Source organism: Dasypus novemcinctus, chromosome 13 (genome assembly GCF_030445035.2).
Source record: "Dasypus novemcinctus isolate mDasNov1 chromosome 13, mDasNov1.1.hap2, whole genome shotgun sequence".
Taxonomy (NCBI): domain Eukaryota; kingdom Metazoa; phylum Chordata; class Mammalia; order Cingulata; family Dasypodidae; genus Dasypus; species Dasypus novemcinctus.
The window spans coordinates 91,708,971-91,721,875 of NC_080685.1; the positions used below are offsets into that span (position 1 = coordinate 91,708,971).

At 42.5% G+C, this 12,905-nt stretch overlaps 1 protein-coding gene across 9 annotated transcripts in view; it reads left to right on the top strand.

Annotated features, from left to right (window-relative positions):
* The window catches only part of SRGAP2 (SLIT-ROBO Rho GTPase activating protein 2), a 261,250-nt gene that overhangs the window by 101,299 nt on the left and 147,046 nt on the right, over positions 1–12,905 (top strand). For all 9 annotated transcript variants that reach the window (XR_011645545.1, XR_011645544.1, XM_058275104.2 and 6 more), the window contains exon 3: positions 6,239–6,431. Coding sequence is in view for 7 of the 9 variants with exons in the window: in XM_058275104.2 (XP_058131087.1) it covers positions 6,239–6,431 (193 nt within the window). In the remaining 2 variants the exon portion in view is untranslated. The remainder of the gene's footprint in view (positions 1–6,238; positions 6,432–12,905) is intronic.

Here is a 12,905-nt window from a genome sequence, read left to right on the forward strand (position 1 = left end):
TTGATTGGGGCTGATTACTGTTGCGATAAGAGGTCTCAGTTAGAGATAAAGAGTGGACCTGATGAAAGCCTCAATTGTATTCTTATATAACACTTGCTGGAAAGAGACTAGGAATGAATATTCCTGAGATGGCTGAGGTGACATCATGTGTTTGCCAAACAGGTGAGCCAGATTTTGTGGAAAAAGACTGGCAGTCAGTCCAGGTTCCCAATGGGCTGATCTCATTGTTCCGTGCACACTGAACAGAAACATGCTATGGGTGTCGCAGCTCCTACCCCCTAGGTATCCCCACATCAAGGAGAAGGGAAGGGCATGCTTATGTTATTCTCCTTAAAGGGTACATCTTTCTCCCAGCCTGCCCTTCAACCCCCCTTTTCTCCTCAGAAATACGAGATTCATAGGAGGTTCCACATGACTTAATCAGAGAAAATTCCTGAAGGAGGAGGTAAATTTGGAAAGAGGGAAAGAAAAGGGCTAATATCTCTGAATTGAAAGTCTGTAAATGGAACACGACTCACCCCCTTACACTCTGCTGAGTGGTGAATTGCTAGGATGATCTCTGGAGGGCAGTTTTCAGGACAGTGTCGCCTGAATTGGTAGGTGTTACAATTTAGTCTACTTGATTGTACATGTGGCAGGACCCTGATTTTGTTAAATGATCAGTATCCTATTAGGACTAGTTGTTTTTGCAGTTTTATCTTTGTTGTGATTCTTCAGCATCTTTCCAAAAGGGAAATGAACCTCCTCTGAATTCCCAGAACAGGTGTAGTTAGTATTTCAGCTGTGGCCAAGCTTGAACATGGAGTCAGCATTTCCCAGGGGAAGCTTTGCTGGATGTGTCTGCTGATCCTGGATCTGAACTCAGGCATAAAAACATTCCTTGCCAGGTTTTGATCTGATGCCCTTCAGAAATGATGGAATGGTGATCAGCTAGTAGAGTTCAATGTCTTGGCCAAGCCTGTTGTCCAGAGGGGCAGCTTCCAAGGTTTGCTCTAGGAATATTCAAGGCAGAACTGAGATTCAGCCCATACAGTTGGAGAAATTCCTTCCTCCATTTGGTGCCATTTTCCCTTTAGCTGAAGGATGGTGCTCAACAGAGCATGCTATTTGGTGGGGTTCAATTTTTAAAAATCTATTCTGTAATTGAGATATAATTTTTTTTAAAGACTTATTTATTTTCTCTCCCCTTTCCCCTCCCCCACCCCAGTTGTCTGTTCTGTGCCTATTTGCTGTGTGTTCTTCTTTGTCCGCTTCTGTTGTCGTCAGCGGCACAGGACTCTGTTTCTTTTTGTTGCGTCATCTTGTTATGTCAGCTCTCCGTGTGTGTGGTGCCGTTCCTGGGCAGGCTGCACTTTCTTTCACGCTGGGCGGCTCTCCTTACAGGGCACACTCCTTGCACGTGGGGCCCCCCTATGCGGGGACAACCCTGCGAGGCAGGGCACTCCTTGCGCGCATCAGCACTGTGCATGGACCAGCTCCACACGGGTCAAGGAGGCCCGGGGTTTGAACTGCGGACTTCCCATGTGATAGATGGATGCCCTAACCACTGGGCCAAGTCTGCTTCCAAGATATAATTAATATACTGTTACAGTCATCCTTTAAAAATCTACACTTCACTGGTTTTTTTAGTATATTCAGAGGGTTGGACCACAATCACTACTGTCTAATTTCAGAATAGGTTGGCTTAAATTTTGCCTTGAATCTTTGAATGAAGAATCAACTGCACGTCAATTCTGATGCTCAGGAAACTTGTTCTAAAAGTTTAATCTGTCCTGCAAGGAAAGCTGCAGTTCTACTTATGTTATTAAAAAATAATAATAATAGAGTCTGAGGATATTGAATTTTTCTTGGTCTTGCTACTTGATTTCTTTTCTGTTTGCTACTGATGATTTTTAAATCTTAGGTCTTCAGGCTGGGCTATGGCTTTGTTATAATAAACAATATTCAAAGCAAAATCATTTCCTCTCCTTCCTCTTCCTTGAGAAGCCAGCCTCTATCCATATAACCAGCACAGGGCCCGCCATACAGTAGGAGCTCAGGAAAGATTTGCTGAATAAATGAGCTGTGTTGGGTTCACACGGGAGATCAATTCCAGGTAGTTCATGGTGACCTTAGTACTTTGAGTTTGTGGATAGCCAGGGAATTCTTTCATCCCCCTGAGATACAGCTACTTCTAGAAAATTAGAGCTTGACTTCTTCCTATGTAGTTCTTGGCACAGAATCTACAAGGACCCCATTCTCCTCATAGATATTCCAACTGTCCACTGGATTTGTAAAGCCTTCTTGAGTTGGTGTAGAGTACCACGATGTGGGTAGAGTGAGTGTGTGTGTCTGTCAGTGTGCACAAGTGTACGCGTGATACTCGCTAAGCACATGAGGAAACTGTGAGGGCTTCTTCCATGTTTTTATAAATTGCCCTTTCTTCTTTCTGCCCTCATGGTTTGTTGGGAGGCCAGGGTGCAGAGGGGCCTCCAGCCTGGGCACATGGCCCAGGCATAAAGGCATTCAGTGTCTTGCCCCTTAAACACATAAACAAAGGACTGAGGCCAACCCAGCTGCCTTCTTGGGGACCACTGTTTGTCTTTGAGCATCAGCAGCAACAAAGGCCTGAGGCAGCACATTCCGCCTTGGAAAGTGCAGCCCTTCTGTACTGGAACTGCAGGCCTTGGAGTGGTTGGGGTAATTAGAGTCTTCCTTAAATGCCTGTGTGGATGTTCTAAGAGTGGTAGCAAGGGAGGCTTCATCATGGAGGGTTGTGGGGTGGGAGGAAGAAAGCTCTGCGATGCCATTTCACAAAAAAACTACAGTGGCAGATGGTATCTATTAATGGGGACTTTTCTTTTCCTGGATTAGGAGAGGGAATATCCCCTTCTCACTTTTTCTGTCCTCGGGGCTTACTGGCAAACCTCAGGGTATGCTCATCGGATAAGAAAAACATGCCCTCCAAAGCTGCCCTGTAGAGTAGATCTAGGAAGTAGGGAGGGGATCCAGCCCAGCTGTGGGCTAGTCGAAACACAGGCTAGCCAATGAGTCAGTGGGCTGGTCCAACTTGACCCTGAGGAGCTGAGTCATTCCTCAGCCGGAAGGTGGAGAAGGGGGTGTTCTAGCACTGGAGGTGTAGTTCCTCTGATGTACTCAGAAATACATTCGAGACTCAAAGCAGGTGTTCTGTTTCTCTTGTGTGCCTTCTCCACTACCAACTTCCTTGACAAGTCAGAGAAACCTTTAATTTACCTTCAGCCCCACACTTACCAAATTGTGTGGCCTTTTGGTAAATTACTTAACCTTTCTTCCTTCAGTTTTCTCATCTCTGTCATCAGGATAATTGGGGATACCTTATAGACTAGCTGTGGGGATTAAATGAGGTGATGTATAAAAAGGCCCATAGGAGAAGTTCAGTAAACACTTGCTCCCTTCCCTTCAGGGACTGGGAAGGGATGCCTGAGGGTGGGATGCAGTTTATGCTGCACTGCCCACTCTTTGAGACCACTGGGAAATCATGGCAGAAATAGAATGCTGGCTGGATATGCTTGGGAACTCCTTAGGTTAATTCATGTACCTCAGAGACCTCCTGTGGAGTGCTTATTCCTTGGACAGTACAACACTGGAACGGCTTATCTCTAGAACTTCATGGGTATCATGGGGATTTGCATAGCACCCTCTTCTCCCATCTTGTATGTTCCTTTCTGCTTCCCTGGCTAGTGAGATTACTGAGGCAAAGCTTTAAGTGAATTTTAGGTGACTTAGAGGGGACTGACAGCTCTACTGCCAATCCACATCTCCTTGCACATCTTTTACTAACTCGAGAGCCTTTCTGCTCTAAGAAGCACCAATTCATATTTAAGGGGCAAGTTGTAAATAATATCAAAGAATATTTGAGGGACTTCGATGTGGCTCAGGTGATTGGGCTCACATCTACAATATGGGATGTCCAGGGTTCAATTCCCGGTTCCTCCTGGTGAAGGCAAGCTGGCCTGTGTAGTGGGCTGGTCCACGTGTAATGCTGGCCCATGCAGAGTGCTTGCCCTCACAGAAGCTTGCCCAAGTGGAGAGCTGGCACAGCTAGATGACATGCCAGAAAGAGACACACAGGAGAGACAATAAGAGATGCAGCAGACCAGGGAGCTGAGGTGGTGCAAGAGATTGAGCACTCTGGAAGGTCTCAGGATTGATTCCGGTGCTGCCTAAAGAATGGACATAGAGTGCAGACAACATGGGGGGTGGAGGTGGAAGGGTAGGTGGAATAAATAAATATATATATTTTTTATTTTTAAAAACAACGTTTGAATATTCTTTTCATCCACAATCTGTGCACCAGTGGCTAATAATGCCAGTATTTCTTTAAAAGTTAGAAGGGGACGCATGCCTTTAGAAACATTCTCTCAACAAAGGCCCTAAGAGGCCCAGGAGTCCCTTGCAAGAACCAGATGCCTGACATGACCTCTGCAGATCTTTACCTCAGCACCCTTGTAATCAGACTCCAAAAAACACAGAACAAGAGAGCTCTGATGAGTGATGAGGTAGGCGGCTTTTCTGCACAGCCTTCTGTCTGCTTAAAACAATCCTCTGGTGCTCAGTTTCAGTTCAGGTGAGGTTACCACAGGTCTGGTTGGCACTATATTGACAAGGGGGAGGGGCAGGGATTAAGAAAGTGAGAACTGCATTTACTGGTCACCAAGAAATATCCAGATACTTGTGCTACATACAGATATCTGTAAAAACAAACAAAAAATGAAGATAGGAAATGGGGATAGATTATGGACCCCTAACTATTTCACAGCAAAGTTAAATGCCTCATGAAAGGAGTGATTGGCAAACCTTTGACCATCATATCCCCAGTACTGGATTTGCCACTGCTTTATTTATACCTTAAATGAAAACTCAACTCCACATCCCTTATGCATTTCGTAGTGTAGACAGAAAGGCATAATATAGGACAGCAGCTATATCTCAAGTGGTTGAGTGGCTGCTTCCCACGTACAAGGTCCCGTGTTCGATCCCCAGTACCTCCTAAAACAAACAAAAACAAATTTTACTGGGGAGCAGATAGAGCTCAGTGGTTGAGTGCCTGCTTCCCATTTATGAGGTCCTGTGTTCAATATCTGGTGAATCCTAAAAAAAAAAAAAAAAAAAAAAGGCATAATACAGATGCTTGCAAGGGAAGAGGATGACAGAAATGACTCCATTCTGACTCAGATGGGAATTGGGACATAGCTTGAACAGGATACTCACTGCAGACCTTCTCTGAATGGAAGAGCAGTCTGGTTTTGGCAGGCTGCTTCCTGTGGGTGCCAGGTCTGCCTCCTGTACCTCTGTCTGATTAGTGTCTGTTATCAGTAACAAATGCAGTCATGCATTTGAGGCAGATCTGGTTGTATATGGAGCTGCCATTGCTGCAGTTCCAGAGAGAGGGTGTTTGCTAGCTCTGTACCAGGACTCTGGCCAGCCAGAAGTCTGCCAGCTTAGAGCTTAACCAGGAATGTTTCTGGCTCTGAAGTCTTGATAAGGATGAAGCAACTGAGATGAGTGATGTTTGCTAGTGAAAACTCTCATCACAAGTCAATCTCTTGAAGATTGACTTACTTTATGTAATATTGGAAACTATGGAATCTGTTGATAGCAAGTGGGTAGCTTACCTAGAAGTCTGGTTGCTTCTTTCATTCTCAGTTGTCACCATTTGACCTTGCGTAGGGTCCTTTTCCACCTCCATTAAAATATCCTGACCCTGCTTCATGAAAATGTTGAAAAACATTTTGAACTGATGGGAGGAAGTATAAATATGTAGCTTGGGCTCCAGAGTCAGTCTGTCGGTGTTTGAAGTCCTGCTTCATTTCATAATAGCTTGATTTCTTCAGGATTCAGTTTTCTCATCTTTAAAATGGGGATGAAAGTAGTACCTACCTAATAAGGGATCAGGAGATGATTCATTTGGACTCTGAGTGTCAGAAACACAGTAAGTTGCTCAATAAATGATAGCTCTGAATATTATTCTAATAAGCAGTTTTTCTTAAATGATTCCTTTAATTCCTGATTCACAGTGTTTCTCAGTGGTCTGAGAAGTGTTGGTGGTACTTCACATAATGTGGCCAGTTGAGACTTTAGGCTTTTTTATTAAGGGTTTTGAATTCCCCTGGGTGCAGGGAACAATTAAATGGAATTCATGGCCTGTAGATGCTGATGTGTATGGTTGATGGTTTAGGAATCTTGAACTGACCATCTTCCCTCATTTTTGCTGCAGAGATTCGTGCTCAGCTCACAGAGCAGATGAAATGCTTGGACCAGCAGTGTGAGCTTCGGGTGCAGCTGTTGCAGGACCTCCAGGACTTCTTCCGGAAGAAGGCTGAGATTGAGATGGACTATTCCCGCAACCTGGAGAAGCTGGCTGAGCGCTTTCTAGCTAAGACACGCAGCACCAAGGACCAGCAGTTCAAGTAGGGACCTCTGTGGCTATTCCTTGTAGAGATCTTGAGAGTATAGTCCAGAATGGAGGGAGTCAGGGTGTACCACCTTGAGCCATTTGGATTCATGAACCAGGCTTCAGATTGGCTGAGGGTGGAGGGCCCTCGGGGACTTTTTTCCTGATCAGTTTTACATGCATTTCAACATCCTGGAGAAGTCAAAATAGATGAGAGCAAACACTTTTTAATTTCTTCTATGTACCAAACATGGTTCTAAGTTGTTGAAATATATGTTAAATCACGCAATCTCCACAACAACTTCGCATGTTATGTTTATTAATTATCCCCAATTTACAAATGAGGAAACTTGAGGCATGAAGAGGTTAAGGAATTTGCCCAAGGTCAAAAGCATTCGAATTCATGCTTCCTCTCTCATTCTCTCTCTTTCTCACTCTCAATAAATAGCAGAGCTGGAATTCAAACCCAGACAGTTGGGCTCCAGGGTCTGGCTTCTTAACCATTTCACCAAACTGTCTTTAACCAGAAGAAATGTTTAATGTTATAGCCATACATCTAAATCCCTGCCCAGGCAGCTGCTAAGGTCTATTCCTTCTACATTTATAATTGTTAGACAGCTGGCTTCTTCATTCTGTTTCCTTCACCAGTATCCTAGTTTAGTCACCATCATCGTTTGACTGAACAATTGCGATTCTTACTACATGATCTATAGCAGAAGTGCTCAACCCTGCCTGCACATTAGAATCCCCTGGAGAACTTTTTAAAAATACCGAAGTCTGGGCTCCCCTCCAGACTGATTAAATCATAATCTCTGGGAGGGAGCCTGGGTAACCATTGTAAAAGATTCCCAGGTGATTTTTTTTTTATTATTTTTTTTAACTTTTTTGAGGTACTAGGGCCAGAGATTGAACCCGGGGCCTCATATGTGGGAAGCCAGTATTCAGCTGTGGAGCCACATCAGCCTCCCTGAGTTGGTGTTTCCATTTGTTTTGCTTGTTGTTTGTTTTTGTATTTTCAGAAGGCATTTGGAATCGAACCCAGGACCTCCCATGTGGGAGATGGGTGCCCAACTGCTTGAGTCACATCCGCTCTCCCCAAGTGATTTTAATGAAGCCATAGTTGAGGGCCACGGTTTATAGCTTCTCTTCATTCCAGGCTGCCTGATACATTATTATGAGATTTAGTCTTTGTGGAACACACTGGCTATCAGGCACTTAACTTTGTACCAAACTGTGGTGACTTCCCATTGGGAGACTGAAGGTGTGGTCTCCCAGCATCAGTATCACCTGGGATGTTAAAAAGGCAAACTCTTAAGCCCTATCCTAGCTCTATATAACAATATCCCCAGGTGATTTCTGTCAACATTAAAGTTTGAGAAGAGTTGCTCTGTTTGCAAAGGTGCATACTTCTTGGCTTTGTTTTCAAATCCCTCTACATCTGGCCCAGACCTGCTTTCCAATCTTATTTCCTATTCCTGCTGCTCCACTATACTCTAGCCAAACAGAACATTCCTCCCAGTGGACCTTTCCTGTTATTTGAAATTATGTGCCCATTTGTCACATCTCTGCATGTTTAAGCCATACCTGCATTTTAGGATCCATCTCAGGTGCTACCCATTTCAAGAACTTTCCTGATTCCCCCAGAAGGGAGAATGCTCTTCCTATTTTGAATTCTTACAGCATTTTTATTTGTCTTCTCTTAGGAAATTTAGCACTGGCTGCCTTATATTATCTTTCCTTATTTGGACTGTATAAGCTTGTTTGAGTCATCTTTCCATCTCCCACAGTACCTAACATAATGTGTGTTATATAATAGATGTTCAGAAAATACTGCTGAATGAGTAAATGAATAGATGGATTTAGGAAGTAATACCAAAAGTATCTTATTTTTCCTATTTTCTATTTTTGTTTATTACCCTTAAGAATATAGGACATAAATTATAGTTTACATGCCAGCTCTGAGCAATGTGGAAGCTAAGATTGAGAATATATTATGCTCACAATATAAGCCAGAATGAGAATTTCCTCCAGATGTTTTCTCCCCAGAGTCCCCTATCTTTCCCAAGTCCTGTTCTCTATACTATAAGCAATCCTGATATAATAAACTGTTACTTTTGTATTTGATAAGTGAAGACTTCAGTGGGTGGGAGGATTATTCACTTTAGAAAAATGCCTCAAAGTTGAGTTTATTCTGTTGGTAAACTCCTTCAAGATTTAAAATAACACTTGATTTTTAGTACTATACCAAACTTTCCATTTAAGGGACATATTTATTACAAATTTAAAGTATAAATGTGCTCATCTTTAAGTCATCTGCATTGCTGATTAAGATGACATAAAGGAATAGGGTGTTTTCTCCAAGGATGGAAGAATTGATTTCTCTTTTGATAAACCTAGTGCCTGACACCCATTTTTCCCCCAAAGAACCACTGAGTATTTTTTAATATATATTTTTATTTTTAAAGAAGCTTTAGATTACATAAATGTTACATCAGAAATATAGGGGATTCCCATATATCCCACCCCCTCCTACTCTCATACTTTCCCATTTTAACAACATCTTTCATTCGTGTGGTACATTTGTTACAATTGATGAACACATATTAAAGCATTGCTACTGACCATAGACTATAGTTTAGTTAACGTTATAGTTTACACTTTGCCCCACACAATTTTATAGGTTTTGACAAAATGTATAATAGCCTGTATCCGTCATTGCAGTGTCATGCAGGACGATTTCAATGTCCGCCAAATGTCCCATATTACACCTATCCTTTCCTCTCTCTCCCCTCAGAACCTCTGGTGGCCACTGCCTTTATATCAATGATCCATGTTTTTCCATTGCTAGAATAGTAAGTCTGTTTTACCATAGTTGCTTTCTCCCCTTATGTTTGTTCATTCCTCAGTTTTGGGGATTTGGGTATGGGGATGCTTGCAGTTGTAGATCCTCTGTTTTTTGGAATGGGTGTTGTTCATCATCATCCGTTTGTTAGTTGGCCTGGGCAAGTCCATTGAATTGGAACGTAGGTGTTGCAGCTCTGCTGAGATTCAGGGCTCAGCCAGCATATGACCAAACTGAAGATTTAAGTTCAGTAGGTATTTATTGAAAACCAGCTGTATGCTCAGTATTGTACAGTTATCAGACAATATAAGAGAATTTTATTTCTTGTATCCACTGGGGTTCAAATCTGACTGGGAAGAGAAGATATGAATTGAGGAAATAATCAGAGGCTAAAATAATAGTAATCTCATTAAGAGATTGTTGGTATTATATAGAAATAGGCTTGATAAGAGGTCAGAGATAAATCATCAGAGATAAGTAAAGGGTCTGGAATAGTCAGCATAGTTTCCTGAAACAAGTAGAACTTAAGTTAGTCTTTAAAAGTGGAATGTGCAGGAGAGAAGAGTGTAGCGTGTGTGGGTTGGGACGAGGAAGGAAATGTTTGGGAGGGGGGGACTGCTCCCTTCCTTTAGCCATCACTGTATGGTGGTTTACAGCAGTAGCTTTCTGTGTGACAATCTGCTTATTCAGCCAATCTTTGTTAAATACGTATTGGGTACTGTTCTCCATTCTGATTCTGCGGGAAACTAAGATAAGCTCTGGGACTCCTGTTCTAAGAGGGAAGAGAGACATGTAAACAAATACACTACGAAAGGGCTTTTAAAATTAGATGTATGAGCAAAATATTATGGGAACACAGGTCTTTTCAAAAGCAGTGGGAAGGTTAATCCCAGAAATTTCTTATTGATACTCTTGTGTATGAGATATTGTGAGAGATGCAAACATGGGTTAGATAGAGCTCCAAGCCCAAAAGCTTTGATCTGTTAGAACAAAACATATGAAATTGCTGTTTTTATAGGTCAAAAAAAGTCCACATTTTCATGTGGCATAGCCTAATAGAAGAAGAAGAGAGGAGCCGTACACACAAATGCCTTTTTTTTTTTAAGGTACCAGGGGCAGATATTGAACCTGGGATGTCATATGTGGGAAGCCAGTGCTTAACCACTGAGCCACATCGGCTCTCCTGAGCTGGTTTTTTCATTTGTTTTTGCTTGTTGTTTGTTTTCGTTTTTTTAAGGAGGTGGTGGGAACCGAACCTGGGACCTCTCATGTGGGTAGTGGGTGCTCATCTGCTTGAGCCACATCCGCTTTCCCCACACAAATGTCTTTAATACAGGGAAGATGGTGAAAATCTCCATAAGAGAGTTCTATACAATGCCCTACTTTCATACAAAATTTACTCCTAAAAATGTATATGAAAGTCAAACCACAGTTATATGGGGGGTAGGTGGGTTCCATTTTCATAGATATATATGTGAAATTCTAAATTATACCTGACCTGATACATTTCAGTATTTGATATCTTTTCTTTAATTTTTTTCTTTCCTCCACAATTAAATCCATGGTCTGCCTGCTTAAGTCCAGTGAATATCTGATTGAGGTCGAAGAGTCTACATGGCTAATGGTTTCTACCCTTGTCTTACTAATATGGTGATATGACCTCTACTTCTCAACAGAACACTAGTTACAGTACTTTTGTTGTTCTAGTTCCCCCTTATTTTTATGTTGCAAAAGGTAATCAAGTATTCAGATTTTGCACGCACAAGCACTGCTGTACAAAGATAACCATGCTGCTGAAACTGAGCTGGTACTTGGCAGGCATACCACCAGACTGAGCTTTAAACGTTTGTTAGCAACTGAAAAAAATCTGCATTTTGGCACAGGAAAGGCATTTTAGGTATGTCTGTTTTGGTTTGGATATGGTTTGGCTGCTGTAATACACCCAAAATAATATTAACTTACACAGGATAAAGGTTAATTTATCGATCATGTAATAGTCTGGGCATTAGCTGTCCAGGGCTGTGTCAGGGACTCAGGCTCCTTATTCTGTCCCTAATGTGTTGCTCTTGTCTCTCTGATTCAGTATGGCTCACTGCCACCATGTCCCTGTTTAAGCCAGCAGGAAAGGCAAAAGGACACAGAGCAGCTATGGCCTTACTCTTTAAAGGTACAGACTGGAGGTGGTACATACATCTCTTCAACTCACATCCCACTGGCTTGAACTTAGTCACATGGCTACCTGAGCTGCAAGTGAGGCTGGGAAAAGTAGTTACTGTGGGTGACCAGGAAGTAGGTTTCTATTATAAAAGAAGGCAAAACCTATTAGGGGACAATTAATAGCTCTGTCCTGAGTGAAAGGGCAGGTGTATAAAAGTCCAGGACCACCCATCCATACAAAGGGTCCCTGGTGCTCAGGGAAGAGGAATTTCTTCTGGCCCAAGGACTGGGGAGGGTTTTATGGAGGCTTAATAGGTAGGAAGTAGAAAAATAAAGGTGCTCATTCTAGGTATTGGTCCTGTAAGCTTAGTATAATTGAGACAATGTACAAGTTAAAGGAAGAGGAAGGTAAGATGGGGAAGGAAACATTTCAGGTAGAGAGAACAATGTTATTAAAGCCATGGAGGTAGTCTGGTACATAACTCATCTGTTTTGCTGAACAACAAAAATATAAAAAAATGCGATAGTGAAATAAGCCTGGAAAAGTTGATAGGGGCCAAATAATAGAGGTTTATGAATGCCAGGCAAAAGGGTTTGAGTTTCATTCTGTAAGCAATGGGGAGCCATTGATGGCTTTTGAGCTAGGAACATACATGGTGTTCTTTAGAAAGGTAACTATGGCAACAGTGCATAAGATCAATTGGAGCAGAGCAACTGGAGGGAAGACAACCTGTTAGGAAGGTCTTGCAGTCCAGGGATGAGGTTAATGAGGGATTAAACTAAAGTTGTGCCTTTGGAAAACTTGGAAAAGATGAAACCAAATGTGAGAATAAGAATTAACGCTTACACTTAAAGAAGCTGAGACAGAGAAAAGGCTATTTGTTTTTTGAGTCTCTGGAGTGGCAGTTGTACTGTATTTTCATTCAGCCCATAAATTGTAGCCTCAATTTTGCTGCCTCTAGGACTGATCCTTAGAATAGTTCATTCTTTGCCCAGAGTTCCTCCACAGGCATTCGTCACCTTCCCTGGAGCCATAGCAGCTGTTGGCCTAGCAATGCTGTGAATTTGTCTCCCTGTGCTGCCAGGAGAGCAGCTGCCAGCAGCAGCTCTGGACAGATACATCACAGGGACATGGAAACTATTCATCTGGGGATGAGGCAGGTTGGCCAGGGCCGAAGTCAGTACACATGGATTCATCCCTCCCTTTTCCAGCCAGTTTCCCATCCTGGCTAGATTTCAACCACTCATTCTGGGTTTGGTTAGGTATTTTATTACCGTTCTTAAGTGACAGCATTTAGGGACAAACATTGCTGAACTGCTTTTTTCATCTTTTCATGGAAAGCCTCCTTCCTTGGAAGCCATTACCCTCTCACCCTTCAACTTTGCTTCCTATTCTGTTTTGATTTGCTCACCTTTTGTCCTCTCCCACACTGTGCTCCGTGCAAACATCCTCATTAAAACCCACACAGCTCCGACTCCATTGCAAAGTCT